General features: G+C 39.4%; 1 protein-coding gene across 5 annotated transcripts in view; it reads right to left on the bottom strand.

Annotated features, from left to right (window-relative positions):
- LOC307234314 (myocyte-specific enhancer factor 2D homolog) overlaps window positions 1-16,988 on the bottom strand; it is a 28,876-nt gene extending 11,888 nt beyond the window's left edge. For 3 of the 5 annotated variants that reach the window (XM_080005981.1, XM_080005982.1, XM_080005979.1), the window contains exons 1-5: window positions 16,819-16,988; window positions 9,125-9,420; window positions 1,458-1,661; window positions 897-1,034; window positions 579-792 (exon numbers count right to left, since the gene is read on the bottom strand). In XM_080005981.1, coding sequence (XP_079862107.1) covers window positions 579-792; window positions 897-1,034; window positions 1,458-1,661; window positions 9,125-9,178 — 610 coding nt within the window. In that variant the 5' untranslated portion in view covers window positions 9,179-9,420; window positions 16,819-16,988. Of the gene's footprint in view, window positions 1-578; window positions 796-896; window positions 1,035-1,457; window positions 1,662-9,124; window positions 9,421-16,818 lie in introns of all 5 variants that reach the window. The other 2 variants (XM_080005980.1, XM_080005978.1) reach the window with 1 other exon arrangement.
- Between the last annotated feature and the right edge of the window lie 217 nt (window positions 16,989-17,205).

The raw sequence follows: 17,205 nt of genomic DNA on the forward strand, positions 1-17,205 counted from the left end.
TAATTAACCAGCTCATTGGGCACAAATTCTAAGCCTATTAAAATTAAATTAAGCAATGGATTTTAAGTAGAATTTCTTATGTAATGCTAATTTGGTTATGGTTACCACCTGACAGGCCTTTATATTGTGTCAAAGTCACTTGACATTTAGATATAGGTCACGGGGGAATTTTTTTTTCCCTCTGAATAATTACATTAGAAATTAATCTTCAAGCTCTGGTCAAAACGAGAGCTTCCACACTGTCCAATCTTGGCAAACCAATAAGATATTTTTAGGTGCTCATTTGACACCGTCCACAGACGCATAAGCACTTGCAATGTAAACTACGAAATGGCTTTTTATGATGGAAATGATCAAAACTTATGTCAGTGGGAGGATTAAACAGTTAAATTATGTTTTGAGGATTAAGCCTAAACTGACCAGAGTTTTTTCTTTAATTACCAGAAGAGATTGGTTATAGACCGGGTAGCTATCACAGACATCCAGGAGGAAACTAGTCAATGCTTCATTATCGTTTGGGACTGAGGAAACTGTCGTTTCAACCTATGCCAAAGAATGTGATTTTCTCCTTTGGTCACCTGCACTGGCTGGTCGCTGCGGCAACCCAGGAGACACCGTATTTCTCTGAAGCGCCGGTTGTTGTGGCGACAGAAGGTGGGTCTCAGAAAGCGACGATGACGTCACGTAGGAGGTGGTTACCAGGGCGTTGCCGGGGTTACTAAACTGTAGAGTGCTCTGATTGGATGCCTGGACTGTGACTGGCATGGAGAATGAAGGGGGCGGTGCCGTAGACTGCTAAAAAGTGGGAGAGCGAGACAGAAGGAAAAATGACCAATTTTAGACTTGATGCGCTATTAGCCCTTTATTTGCTCAAGTGAGAGTTATGAGACACTTACTCCATAGCGTTTGAAGAGAATGTCGAGGTCTTCGGTCGTCTTGCGATACTTCTCGTCGTTCAAGGGACTTTGGTCGATAGAGTCTTCCCCGTCAGGCTCTGGGCTGTCACAGCCATTAAAACCTTTCTTTCTGAGTGTCTGGGAGGACAAGAACAGAAGAATAGGAGATAAATTCGAGACTCAGTTTCATCGACAAATACTGTTTCATTTACCAGTGCTATGCATTGTTCAGTTGGTGTACGGAACACATCTGTTAACAGCTAAATGACATGTTGTGTAGAAAAAATATATATAAATAAACAACAAACAATAAATATGATTTCATGCACCATTTAGACGAAGCATACACCAGATTTCATTCGACTAGACAATAATCTATGAAGACAGGGAATACAGTATAATTTGAATGAAGTGTGACACCTTAATGGTTTTCTGGTCAGACAAAGGCAAGGCAAGAGCCACTGAGGCTGGCTTGAGACTTTGCGAGACAACTGGCCAACGGCAGAGCAAACCAGGACATTGAGTCGTACTCTCTTGGCTGTGAAAAACCCATCCATTTACCTCGATGATGTCTGCATTGGTTCGGCTCTCGTGAGGCTCATTATACTCTGTGTATTTGAGTAGGACCTTGTCCATGTCTGTGCTGGCATACTGAAACAGCTTGTTTGAGTGGTTGAAGATGATGAGGGCGATCTCGCAGTCACACAACACACTCAGCTCGTACGCCTTCTTCATCAAGCCAAACTTCCGCTTGGTGAACGTCACCTGGGATGCAAAAAACAGTCGGAATGCAAGTGATGGGAATCAAAGAGCTGTTACAGAGCCAGAAAAAGAGAGAGAAATGAAAATGTCCAAGAGTAGTTTTCAAATCAAATAAAACCTCATATGTGACAGCGCCTGGTGAAAGGTGGACCAAGTCTGCAAACTCCAAGTCCCGCAAATCAACCCGAAAGTCATTATTATTATTATTTTTTTTTTATGTGTTTTTCATTGTTTGTTTTTTTTCATATCACGAAAGTTTGAATCTTGAAGTTGCTCAATATAACAAACAACAGTTATTGAATCACAAAATACTAAATACTATAAAATAGTTTGTCACCAAAGTAAGCTTGTTTTAGTCTTGTCTGCGGCGCATTGTGTGGGCGTGGTGATCATTTGCATCTTCTGTTTCACTGGCTGTCGTTACAGAGTTTCAGTTAAAACCCCTCCCATAAACAAAACACATGCTCGTTTCTGTTCACCTATGATGAACAAAGGCTTCACAGAACAAAACACACAATTCATAGCACTTTCGTCTGCTACAACACTTCCTGCTTTGCAGCTTTGTAAATAGATCTTTGACAATAGAAACTGTGATGAAATGTATGTTGGCCGGGAGGACAGCACCATTTGCATTCTGGGAAATGTTGTCTGGTGACAGGTTTGAAACCTGAAAGAGGTGGTGCCACTTTCTTAAAACTATTATAAAAAAATAAAGGCTGGGAATGTTTAGAAGTTACAGAATAATAGAGGGGTCATGCTACTATAGTGAGCATGAACTTAATAAATTAACTCAAACTTAAAGGATGAACTAGAATTATGCATTTTCCAATATTTTTTATAAATGAATGATTTAAATATTAACGAAAAATAAATAAATAACATACTGTGACCCACTGACAATGAGGTAGGACAGTGGGGAGTGGTTGGGGGTGGAGTTAACTAGCTATTGTTCCCAGCTATTACCTGCCTTTTTAAGTGTGAAAAACTTCAGGGTCTTTGAGGAGCATTTTCTCTGCTACAGGAGTTTAGGCACAACATTCAAATAAGAATATCTTCAAGTATTTTCAGATTTCAATGTATGACATTATTTGAAAACTTAAAATCAGCACTTTCATGATCTGTAAAAAACTGAAAAATGACCTTGGTGTACTTCAGACCCAGAACACTTATCAAACTTTACTTTATCATCAGAATTGTGCATCACATCATGACAATGTCGTAATTGAATCATGCCACAATAGCACTTAAAGACCATTAATTCTAATACCAAATATCTGCACGGCCCAACTGCTGATTAAATAATTGTGCAAATGTTTTGCCCCTTTCTAAGGAAGGATAGCTCTGAGGAGGACAGCTAACAATTTCTTCCTGAGCTTCTGCCACTGAAAAATATACCTCACATTGTCTGACGAGAGCTCCCATTCCCTGTTTTCACAAAGCGCTTGCATCCTCAGATCCAATAACATTTTAATGAGATTATCTCACACTAGTACTAGTCTCCTGAGATGCACATGCAAAACCAGCAGCAGTAATACATGAAGCCCTCATTATCTAGAGTCCATGGTGTACAACAAAACTGTATGCAAACACCTCCCCCCTCCCACACAGTCTAGACCAATCAAATAGAAAGTGAAAATAACGCATGAGGAAGTTCATGTGGTCTAACCCCACTAGAACAAGTATACTGCATTCTTAGATGTGTTTGATGTCACTACTAAACGGATAGAATGTACTTCTGAACATTGTTTACTATACTGTATATTCCTGGTCATGATAGAAATTACAATGATATTGGTTGTTTCAAAGGAAATGGATAGTGTTTGATAATAATAACTAATATAATAACTAGATAAGTTTTGTTGGTAATAAGGGAGAGAACAATAATTTGATGGCTGTTACTCAAACAAATCCCTTTAGCTCATAGCAGTTATTACTACAATAAAATAAATCTCATCAAAAGCCCTAGAATGGACACTATTAATCCCACTGCGGAATGTATTTCCATATTATTTCAGAATTCCACTCATCAGTGTATTCTATGATTGCAAAATCTATTATACATGTACGTATATCTGTCAGGGGCAGCACCAGGCATTGTTCTGGCTACTTGTACTGGCTCATTAGCCCATAATTATTGTATATGTGGCTTTACAAGCCAAACATAGGCCCATAAGTATTTCCTGTTTGAAAGGTGTCTATGACTGTTGAAAGATAACAGTGAACACTGTTGACTTACTTAAAGTATGAAACATATCTGAACTTCTAGGAGCTTGTCCACAATGAAGATGACTGACATATGAAGTTCTTTACAACAAGGCTACCAGACACACACATGCAGAAATGCTTACACACACACACACATCCTGGGGGGGGGGATCAGTGGCCTGCAGCTTCCATGGAAGGACTGACTGATCTAGAGCAGCTGTCCTGAGGGTTGTGTGACTGATCTGATTGGCTTCATGTTTCTTTCTATTCTATGCAGCTCCCAGGCTTCAAACACACACTTGTCCCATGTAGGCCTGCAAAGGACTCCCGAGTCCTATAAAAGATTGTGCTGTTCAGTCCCTGCTCGTCCTTCAGTTTGGACCCAGTTCAAGCACAAGTGTACAGGAGTTAACAGGTGTCACTAGAAGCGTGCACATATCCGTTTTATTTAATGATGAAAAACTGTTGGTTATCTTAGAATAGGACCACTTGCCTTACCTTGCCTTACAAAAGCTATTTTTCTTAAGAACACTCTCGTCTCTAGAGCAACTTCTCCTCAGCGCGCAACTCATAAATTCCTTAGAAAATGCATTAAAGCAGGCTTGTTACAGAGAAAATGCTAAACAGCTCACTAGTTAGGAGATTTTTAATATTCAGGCAGGTCGTGTTGTCCTTTATTTTATTATTTTTATTTTTTTTAAAGGGGACCTATTATGAAAAACTCACTTTCTCATGGGTTTTTTTCTTGTGCACATACATTTCGGTCTGTGATGGGCCTACTAACACACAAACGGTGAAATAAGACAACGCAGTCAGTGTTTTGTGAGCGGTCAGTTCAGAAAATATGTTCTGAAACAACCCGTCCACATTTACAGCCCAAGCCTACGTCACGTTAGGCTTCAGTAGAATTAGAACCCCCTCCCATCTGAGTAACTCCAACCGCAGCTTGAGCGCCACTGGGAAGTGCTCGTTGGGCTGCATACTGTGCACAGACCTGCACACATCTTTTAAAGATGTGTGCAGGTCAAACATTTAAGAATTATACTAACGGTCCGTGAAGAAACTGCAGACGAAGGAAATGTAAGAATTCCAAAAATGTTTTGCTGGGTTTCTTAAAAAATAAATAAATAAATAAATAAATAAATAAATAAATAAATAAATAATAATAATAAGTATGCGGTTGATAGATTGTAGGCTGCACTATCCGTTATGCATTTCTCGAAACCAAACCAATACAATTTGTTTGTTTTATTGTTGATCTATTTATTTTAGTTTCTGATATTAACATGAAACAAAAAATGCATGTGGTGACTTTGGTGGACTGATGAGGTGAAATCTGTGAAAGTTTACAGACTGAATACATCAGAACCCGGAGTAGAGCTCAAAACCTATTGGCTCACAGAACCTGGAACTTGTGCTGAAAACCCATTGGCTCAGAACTAGGAGCCTCAGGAGGCTGCACCCACAAAAAACAGCCCGTTTTGGAACAGAGAATGGATTAGAATGGCTCGAATGCATAATCTGAGTGGTAGTTTCAGCAAAAAATTTCAAAAACATGTTTTGGGGACCTCAGAGACCTACATTAACTTGTTGATAATGAGCGCACCCCTTTAATAAGGCCAATATGTATGTGTGTGTGTGTGTGTATATATATATATATATATATATATATATATATATATATATATATATATATATATATATATATATATATATATAGGTCATTTCTTTAATACAGGTACTCCTCACTTAAAGACCTACCTGTTTAACGACCTTTCGGACTTACGACCAGCTCTCTCATCAGTCTGTATTGTACGCTGCATACAATACCGCAGCGTCTCAGTGTCAAGCATCTCATTGAGCATCACCCTATATACCCCATATACACTATATATACACCATATACACTATTGACACTATATATACATCTCATCTCATCACCGTTCTCAGGCTCGTTCCCTCAGTCTGTCAGTATTCACTACACTAGCGTTCGTAATGGCCATGCCCTCTTACCGTGAAATAACACAGGTCCTCCCTTATCAACCAATTTGCTCAACGACCTGGTCCTAGGAACAAAACTCGTGCCAGTGTCCAGTTATGATGGCAACACTAGAAGCAATGTATTCAGTTTTAAGGACCAACTGTATTTTCTCCTGTTTAAGTGAACTTGGATGTTCTTTTTCTACCATTGCTGAATTCATTATCCAAGAAGCACACTCTCTGCAAGCTGGGCTGCTTTAAGCTGGATTTCCATGAAGAATGTGGTTACATCTTTTGTACACCCACATTTTACTGACACAGATATGAAATTTAGGTTTAAAAGTTCTGATGGAGAAGGCCAGTTGGAAGATATGGTTGTTTTCTTCGCCGAGGCCCTATTTACATGTTTTGATAGCTGTATTACTGACAATAAGAATTATGTATATTTATTTGGTAAAAAAAATAAAGCCTGATAAATGTCTATCGAAAAAACATGAGGCTCTTGGTACATTCAAACATATTTAAATTGCAACTAAAAGTGTATAAATGAAATGTGGACCAGTATAAACAATTTAGCCATGCTCTGGAAAAAGGCAGAGCTCTAATATTGTATTAACAGGAAAGAGACAGGTGGCCGAGAGGGGAGTGAGCTTGAGCGGTGCCAGAGAGGGAATGAGCAGCACAACTCCCTGCTACTTCACCGATCAAAACATAAATCAAAATATTAATGTCAGCGTACACCCAGCTCACATTTAGTGTTATGTTCAAATGTTTACCAGTATTTATGCAGCTACTGAACAGAGCCAGCATGCTCATGCCCAGGTAAATATCATTCCAACAAATCTTCTAATTACTTAAAGTTGAGACACCACTGGTCTCAGCTCTTCATTTTCATGGTTTTTTTTGAGAAATAGATGAGTTCCTTGACAACAGCATTTTGAGATTCATGGGGAGTCAGGGGCAAAAAGCAGAAAGCAGTGTTGCTGTCAGAGGCATCACAAGCAGTAGTTGTAATAACCCAAGGGGAACATCTGAATAACTATTTCATCAGATCAGAAAAGGCACAAATGAGGGCCAGGTAATTATATTAATGTGTAATGAAAGACCTTGCAAATGTACTTCAAAGAAAGTTGTTATGTTTATTCAAATGTTATAAATGTCCATAAATTTACACCCAGATGGTACAGACTAGTCTTCTGCACGTGTGTTCTATCAATTATGAGACACGATTTAATCAAAAGAAAAGTTGTGAATTCTTGAAACTGTATTTAAACATATACTGTACTGCATGTGCTTTACTGTATATAAATAATTTTCATCAGCCATCAGCAAGGCTTGCAGGAATGGCACGCGCTGTTTCAATTAGTTAAATATGTCACATAAACATATGAGCACAGTAGCAGTAGTTCGGCTGCTTACACTGTAGGCAATTCTCTGCCTACAGCCTAGAAGCATGAGGCTACGTCTGTAATATTTCTATAGTGGGTCCATACAAGTAATGTTTATAAAGTTTGTTACTTGCTAGTGTTGTCACATTGGCAAACCAAGCAAAGAAAGAGAAACTGTCGCAGCGGTTTGGGTCACAATCTCATGCCTTATTTAAACCCTGAATGATAAAAGTGAAAATACATTTTAAAATTAAGTGAGAAAATCAGGTGTCAAATATTTTATTGGCTCAATTCAGAATTTGTCAAGTAGGGGAACCCCCTTTGTAAACATCTCAATCATAACTTAATACTTGTGCTGGAGGGGTTTAAGTAACTGCACAAGTTAAGTAATGGGGCAGGTATTGGAATCCATGGGTCAACATTGCAACACTGATGGTATGACTAATGAGCCAGATCATGTGAAGATCAAGCTGTGAGCCCATGCCAGCTAGGTAAAGCAAGAACAAATCTGCTTTACACATCAGAATACACTGATTTATTGTTCATAGTGATAGGCATTTTTGTGCTAGTGGAACGTATTGCAAACCTAAATAAATTGGTGTCGTCTACATCACTATTCAGTAACTCTATTGAATACTATTGAGCCAATGTACCTGGTCCAACAAATCCAATGAAATAAAATGTCCTCAAAATCAACTAACTTCCACAGCTTCCCATGTATCAAGACAGAAAAATCTCCAAATTACTATTCACATTTAACATTGTAAAGCATCTATCTACTCAGGGCTGGGTATGGGGGTTGCTCCACGGCCCTCTCGCTTCTCTGGGGGCCCGGGGGTCTACTGTGGCCGCAGGCCAGGGTGCTCGGGGCTTTCCTGCAGCTATAGGGTGTCTACAAGGCTGCGGAGTTCGGGGGGCTTTGGGGCCCTTTCCGCTGCTTGAAGGCGCCATGGCATAATACCGACCTTCTACACCAGTACTAATGGGGATAAGTCATGTACCCTCACCAGTGGACGCGCACACACACACACACACACACACACACACACACACACACACACACACACACACACACACACACACACACACACACACACACACACACACACACACACACACACACACACACACACACACCTGCTTCGAGTGCACCTAGCACCCTCCTGGTTGCATTCCTCTCCTTTCCTCCCTCATTTACTGCCATAACAATGACAGGATGAGGCCACGTGACCAGTTATAGTTCCAGTTTTCCTGGACCTAATTAACTGTTTTTCAATACATGTTGTCGTCCAATGTTTATGTTTTTGTGTAAATGTTGTTTGGTTCTATGTTTATTTGTCTCACCCGTGGTGATTCTCCCCCTCTTGGAGTAGTGATCAGTTGTTTATAGACCCAAACATGATAAATAGTTCTCAGAAAGAGGGAGGTTGGTGGTGGCTCTCCATAACCAAAACTGTGCTCTTGTCTTCCTACAGGTCATCCACAGGACAGAGTTATTGCAGCAGTTCTTGATGGTTAAATAATGAATAGAGTTGCATTGCAGGTTGAGAACTTGAACTCCACTTGCAGACTAACTCTGTCCTAGATGCAATGGCATAGAAAAACTCTGTGTTGTATGCTCAGCATGCTGACAGCACAGGTTAAACAAATAAATAAATAAAAAATAAAAAAAGTAAAGCATCTATTTGCTGGTGGCAGATAATTTAATAGAAAGGTATGAAAATCCAGGAGTGTCATTGGATGGATTTTTCAATGGGTTTGGTTATCAAGTTCTACTTTCTTGTCTTTCCAGTCAATGTTCTCACATGGGAATTTCTCACATAGAGAGAAGAATATGACCGAGGGAGTAATTTTCCTTACAAGGCCGCGGCTTGGACTGAATTGAAATCTTACCTGCTTGTTCCTCTCATCAGTGATCCGTTGAATCTGAATCTTTTTCCTCCCCATGATGCTTTGCAACGTTAGAGATGGATGTCCAGTCAGTCAAGTAGAGAAATGCCTCTCAGAAGGCGAGAGCGGCCTACAACCTCTTACTCGTGCATAAAAAAGACACTCATGCATGCCAGGATAGAGACACACATTTGGATTTGTGGAGTGGGGGGAATTTAGTTCATTGTTTGCTCAGCAAGGCCAAAGGTGGCCAGTTGCCCCACTGTTGCCGTGGTGAGAAGGACGGCACTCTTCTTCTCCTATGTGCAAGAGACAGAAACACAGAGATACAGAGAGAGGTTACTTCTACCTTGTTTACATCCATAATCCAACTCACAAACAATGAAATATGAGTCACTTCTTTTTGGAAAATCAAATGGTAAAGGACCCTGAAAGTTCAATCTTTGCAACATAAGTAACACCCGCCTGAGGCCCCAAACCAGGGAAACCTTAAGACTTAAAACAGTGATTCATCGACAAGTACATTAAGAACATGCTTCCGCCCACGCATTATGCAGCAGCCCCTTTGGGCCAGTCAGCGACAACAAGCTCAACATTAACAGGACGCATTGAAATTATGTTTTCGATGGGAGGTCCAGGGACACTCAAAATCTGCTTCCATATGGAAACTGGAACTCAAGGGATTCTATGCTGTCCTGAACAATGTTATCTGTTACGAGGGCTGAGCGATATGGACAAATTTATCATCAAGATAGGAAATGTACACATTTAAGTAAGTAAGTAAATATACACAATATTGACAAACATTGTGATGCTCATGAATTCAAAATCCCTTAATAAAAAATCTAACTGAAGTCCATCACATCAGACTACGTGGTGATGTCAAACACGTACACTGTGGTTAAAGAAAAGACAAATAGCAAGGAATTTCCACATCTTGTGAAAAGTCACATCTCCTAATCATGATTCATTTGCAACTGCAAAATTGTGCATCATGATTTGACAATGTCTAAACTGTCACGATTATCTGACACCATTGGAAGATGATAATATCAAATTATTGCCCAACCCTCAGTAATTCATACATGGGCTTGTATACCATGGCATTCTAACCAAAATACTTCTCAGCAGAAACATTAAGATATATTTTATATAAGTAGGTCTGTGCGAATATAAAATAAATGAATAAATAAATAAACAAATAAAGAAAAACAAACAAACAAACAAACAAACAAACAAACAAATAAATAAATAGTTACTTTCCTTAATTGTAGCCTGTTTTAGAAATAGACAGAAAACTAAACTTTTCCATGCAGCTTTTAGTTTTTTTTATTGTTCATTATTTTATTCATTTTTATTACTATTGTTCTTTTATTTTTTTCCTTTGTTATACAAAAAGTATAACAAAGGTAAAAATACAACTATTTTAGTCAGCATTGACTTTATTCTTCTTGTATAATATTGTCATTTTATCAATTTCTTTTTTGTTTTGTTGCAAAGGACATTGAGAATTGGGCAATAGAAAATAAGGTTTGACAAGACTTGATAACATTGTCTGGTTTTAGTGAGTATTAACTTTGAAAAGAGCGTGCTACATTTAATGATGTTGGTGTGGACTATGTATGATAAACAGGATCAATGGGAATTGAAATGAATTATTCCCATTGAAATTAATTATTCCCATCAATTTAGAGATGAACTGTGGCAGGTGAAAACCTCACAATGGCACAGCAAGACCAACAATCCCTCCCATATTGTTTTATCTATAGAGCTTGGTTCAGGGTTGATAAGAAAGGCTTCCCACTGAACCAACCACTTTGTACCGTCCATTGATTTCCCTATAAACCACTCGGCAGGTTTTGGGACTACAGGGACCTGACCTCTGGAATTCAGCTCAGAGAAAATATTAGAAGAAATGGACCGTCTCATAGGTAAAATCCTATTAAATGACAGAACACTTTGTCTTTGAAATGAGTGTGATCTAATTTACATTCAACAATAATTATTGATTGTTGGTTTTACTGCTATTCTGTAGCATCAGGGCACCCAGGCTTTGACTAGGAAGTAAATGGATAATTTACTTATTTTAATTTTCAACACAATACATTTGTAGTAACTGTCGGTTTAAATATCTCACTTGTTTTTTTCACTTACCATTGACCATGGCCTTTCACAATGCTTTTTTTTCTGAATGTAGTTACCTTTGTGATATATTCACATTCATCAGGTCTAACACAATACAAGCTCAATACATATCTCTCTTGTGAAAAGGTGAACAGAGATTTTAGAATTATATTATTAGAGATTTTTGAAATATTTTTATATTCATTTCAAAAACTATGAATGGTAATGTCAGCAAGCATAAAAAAAATGCTCCTGCCTCAACATGAATTCAACCCTGTAGCCATTATGTCCCCCCGCCTTCCTTGACCCTCTGAGCTCTTGTTCCTCTGTGGAATCTTTGACAGGTGGAAAATATGCAAACCCATTTCAGTGGCTAGTGGAGCGATATTCAGTCTTCTGAAATTCAAGCACCAAATTCAGCTCTTCGGAATATGGATGACTGTGCGTGTGTGTAATATATAACCATGTTAATCAAGGGTTAGAATATGTCCCAGCAGATTCAATGAAAATGGGAAACTCAACAACCGGAGTTCACTACAGTGCCATGTATCAGCCTGCTACCATGACTGGGAGGTTTCCCCTCACTTCACCTTTAAAATGGCATGGGTCCAGAATGGCAAGAGTTAACATTTATATGAAATCTTGATTATTTGGGATGGCAATTTCAAAAAGATGCTTATACAGGCATTTTTTCTGCCAATGCGGTACATTGCCATTAACACTTTGAGGCAAGTGACAATAATACAAGTGACAATAATTCTCACCCCAGCAATGATTTCCATTGAGAAACAACAAGGCATACGCTCAGAATAACTCTCAATCCAGATAGGTCCAGAATGGATCATACTCTTTCACACCAATTCCGAGCGTAGGTGCTACATTTGTGCATTACATGGATTGCTGTTTTTGGGCCTACTACCATCTTGTTCACAGCAGTCTTGGGCATTGCTTGGGCAAGCTACATCATAGATTGTTCAGCCATTAGCACCAACTGAAAGACATTAATATCAATTACCAAACCATAAATTGTAACCAAAAAAAAAATGAAATCCCCCTACCAGAGGTCATGAGGATTTTAAATGCTTTCTTACTACCGAATTGCCCAACTTTGACACTGTCGGGCTACAATATTACATTATTATCTTTGATTTCCTTTAAATTGACCAGAATGGGTCAACACTGCAAAGGCTTTCGCCAAGCCTTACTCTCCCAACTGTCCTCTGCATGGCTGCCCCCTCATTATGGTAATTGACAAGTAAATCCCTCCTCTTCTCCCTCAAGGCGCTGATGGCTCAATTAGGAGCTGGCTGGAGGGCTGATTGGAGGCCTGGGTAATGAGGTTGCGGCAGGCCTCACACTGAGCTCTGTATTCAGCTGAACCCAGCTCACTCTGTGATATTAAGGAACCAAGAGGTAGACAAATGCACTTTTTCAATAAACCCAAAGAAATTTTGGACCATCAAAGACATACTGAAGCACAATAAATACATTTAAACCACACTAAGTTTGCCGTATTATCTTTGGCAGATAAACTCAACCTGATACAAATGAACCATACTTAAACTATTCAAAAATATTGCAGCTATGGTTGAGCGATCAATCAATGTTTTTGTAATGCAATGGAGCTCAGGGTAGGCAAATGAGGCATCTGTCCCTTTTTGAGAAGTGTAATTAGTGGCAGTGACCTTTAGCAGATTATGCATTGGCCAATGAAATGTGCCAAGCCCCGAAGATGAATAGAGGGTGCCTGGCAGCCAGTTGGGCTTGCCAATCCAGAGACAATCCAGACAAGGACCCTGGATCTTCATGATAACTTCCATCAAAACTTTCATTACTGACACCGATACCTTGACATATATACTGGCTGGTCAACAAATCTGGTTTATTTTAATGCCAGAATTACTGTTAGGTCATATACTGCTTTAAAAAAAAAGTGTGTTCTCAACCTTTGGAAAAATCTCTGAACAAAAAATAAACAAAATAAAGACATGTACAGCCCTACGGTTTTATTTTCAGTTCCTTAATACTGAAAGAATCCACAAGTTGAAATTTGGGATTTCACGTCACAGAATTTGTTGACACCAGATGTGAATAGCGTAAAAGTATCAGATTCCTCAACCCTAGAACTACGTCTCAACTTTAATAAGTTTGAAGTCAAAATGCATCCTTGTGAAAAAAATCCCCTAACAATAGTTGTGATGTGTTCATGCATCTCACGACAACTGGCTCACCAACTGTTTGTTTACGTCAATCATCACTTCCTTCAATTTAATACAGCTTCAATATGACCATGTTGAATACACTATGCCACAGCCTTTTGACCACTAACAAACATGAAAACTATAAGATTTTATAGTAAAATAACCAATCCAACCACCAAACAGATTTTTTTTTTTTTTTTTTTTTTTTAATTTGACATTTAATTTGCGTTTATCAAATGAGCGTTGCCTGGCTCTGCCAGGTTATCCACGGCAATCCAGGTTATTCTCATTTGTAGTTCCACGTTGGTGGAACGAGCTGCCAAAAATGACCAGAGCAGGGACCTCCCTCTCTGTCTTTTAGAAGCACTTGAAGACCCAGCTCTTCAGAGAGTACCTCCTCTCCTAACTTACAATTACTTAGCACTACCTAGCAGTATTTATTGATACACTTGTGTCTCTGTCGCAATGTAGCTTGAATGTTATTCTCCCTTGTAAGTTGCTTTGGATAAAAGCGTCTGCTAAATGACTAAATGTAAAATGTAAATGTAAATTTAAGGTGTTTGGGTGATGCTCTTACTGTATACAGAAAAAATATACAATAAGGTAACACAAGTGTTAACCGTCCTAATCAAGGGGAATTCCACAATACATTTCTGTGGTTTCAACAGGCTGTGAACCTACAATGACACGAAAAGTGTATTTTAATGCATTTGTAAGAGGTGTTCCAGTGTGCCACATTTTAATAACTGTTGTATGGTTAATAATATAATTAATATTATGATGAATTTGGTTTTTGCCATAACAGAATTCCCTACATAACATAGATACAGTTTAAAAGAAACAAATAGGTTAATATATATTATGATAGCAAATATATCACACTGGCAAACAGTGTGAATATCAAAAACATCAGGCTTGTGATTTCTCAATTCATTTTCCTCTTGACATCACCAGACCAATTCGCAAATGTGTATTAGTCTGGAACCTCTAAATTCATTTTCAATTTCCAAGGGACGTTACCAATGGGGGGCAGACCAACATGTCTCTGGACTCAATTGGATAGACCTACAACCAATCAGAGCAACGAAACATGTGACATAACGGAAAACTGGCGACCAGCGGGGCCAGTTGGTAAATTAAACCTTTACCAAATCCTGTGGGGGAATACAGCAAACACATCTTTCTTATCAACAAAAGCTTTAAGTGCAGTTGTTTGTTCTTCTTTTAGAGAAAATATACCGTTCAGTTTGTTTAATACTGTCGCGATAGTGGATCCAACAGATCGTTACACATCAGCAGAAACCATCTTGGTAAGGTGCCTCAAGGGCACTCCTCTGTATCATCATAGTATCAAACCCGGCCCACACTGGATAAATCGTTGTGATTGGCCCGACCTGGGCAAGGTCGGGTGGAAATCTGTTTGAACAGGAGGGGGACCAGAAGTATCTGCCAGAGAAAATGAAACATGAGCTGCAGATTCGTCTTGTTCCCAGGCTAGGCAGCTGTGCCATTAGAATAAAATTACATCTCAGTTTGCGATAGGCACTTCAACATACACATAGAGAAAAGATATAGCATCAAACTTTAAAGCTACTTTAGAAGCAACAAAATTTCAGCATTTCTTTTAAAAATGTATTTAAAATCATCACTACCAATTAAGTTATTCTAAATACTGCATGTTCAAAATGCCGTTGTTCTACTTACAGAATTGTCTTATTGTGTTCCTGTCCTCACCTGTGTGTTATCATGTGGAGTGGAAACATGAAGCTGAACTTGTAGAACATACAGTATATATTCACTTTACATACAATTGTCCACGAAATCTAACATAGTAAACTTGTTTCTTGGGTGGGGGGGAGGTGTAAAATCCATGGCCAGTGACACATTCGGAGTGATAAAGTTCCCAGTCAATTAAATGAGCCGTCCGTGAATGATAGACGGACTACTGTCACTGCATATGAAGAGTGGCGCTGTTCGAGCTAGCGATGTTGACATGACTCCATCGGCATTGGGGGTTTGCCATGGTTTAACGCTTCATAAAACTGGCCTACTTCTACTACAGTGGCTTTGGTATCCTTCCTTGGGAAAACACAGAAAAATCACATATGCCAATTCATATGTATTAAATAGAAATCAAAGGTTACGCAGATTCGATTTATATTTGGGCTTTGGCCTATCAACGGCAGCACAATTGGCACCTGATGTTGACAAACATGGGTCTGAGCCAACATCTGCTGTAGCCACAGAAAATATGGCAGCAGTTGAACAGACTCATGTTCCAGGCTGGAAAAAATTTATATACATATATATTTCAACCATATTTGCAAAACAGCATCTTGCATTACTATAAAAGCAGTGCAAAGAAAGAAATAGGAAATTAAATTGAAATTGAATGAAATTACTCAACAGGGGGCCCGGGGACCCCTAGTGGGGTCCTTCAAGGTGTTGCCGGGGTCACCTGCAAAAATATTATACTTCACCATTAATTCATTTACAAGTCTTAAGCACCGTTAGAGAATGTACAATAACAACTGATTTGATCTTACTCCCTCTGATATTTCCCCAACTATAATAGTATCAGGGTTTGGACTGAATCATATCTTACAATTAAAACCCTCTCAGATTGAAGGAAAAAGGTTGAGAATCGGCGATAAAAAAAACAGTGTGATGATTTCACCTCTTATAGTAAAGAGTCAAGGACAGAGAAGTGCTCTCCGATGAGCAGCTCGGAACAAAAGGCCTGTTATCTGTGCAGTTCAATCTATTGGCAACTGAATGACTTTAAGCGACACACTAAGAGGCATCAGGAGTGTCAGCTCAAAGTTTGGTGGCTTGCTTTTTTAACGGTTATGAGCCCGACCCCTATTGCAGAGTTGCAGCATCCAAAATATTATGGTTAACGAAGCCAAGGGGACTAACGGAGGAAAGTAGGCCCCCACTGACAGCGCACAGATAAGCAATCTATTTGACAGGTCGGGAGAGCTAATGAGCAAACGAACGACCTGTCTCGCTAATTTCACGCAATCAACACGCGTTGAATTTTCTTTTTTTCTTTTTGATTTTTTTTCACAACAAAAAAAAAAAAACACAAAACAAAACAAAAAGCAGAGCAGACCCGCACAGCAGAGAGGAGGCTCACAGGCCGTTTCACCGTTCCCTAACCAATCCGAGCGACAGCCATTACCCCGACTGCACTCTTCGTGGGTCGACGCAGCTCCATCATAATATTTACACCGCTCTACAAAGAATATTCGATGTGTATCCGACAAACAGGACGCAAAGTTTGTGGGTTTTGTGTAAATAATAAAAAGCGAGCGGCTCTGTTCCCGTGCGAGAAAAAGACGCAGGAAGGAAATGTATCGTTCTACTTACCCTCAAAGACTGCTGTCAAACCTCAATTCAGAGGCAACGCATCTAGTATAAATCTAATAATTACTAATCAAGCCCCGGAAAACGTCTCTATTCACATTTAACGACAGCGTTATATTCCATTTAAAGGTAAGAAGTAACTATACTGTCCAACCCAAGCGGGTACAGTATTACCAGTGTGCGATCGACGTCATTTGACATCAGCCCGTGATCGACCCGTCAGGCATCCAATCAAACTCCGCCTTTTCGGGGGCTCGGCCAATCGGCGGACGGAGTGGCGAGGAATGGGCGGGTCCGCGGAGAGGACACGACGGGGAGGTGACGGCCATGTTCTCTGCGATTCTGTACGTATCCCTCCGCGCTAGTATTTACCTTTTGCATGATTTTGCA

The sequence above is a fragment of the Zeus faber genome, assembly GCF_960531495.2.
Source record: "Zeus faber genome assembly, chromosome: 1".
Taxonomy (NCBI): Eukaryota; Metazoa; Chordata; class Actinopteri; order Zeiformes; family Zeidae; genus Zeus; species Zeus faber.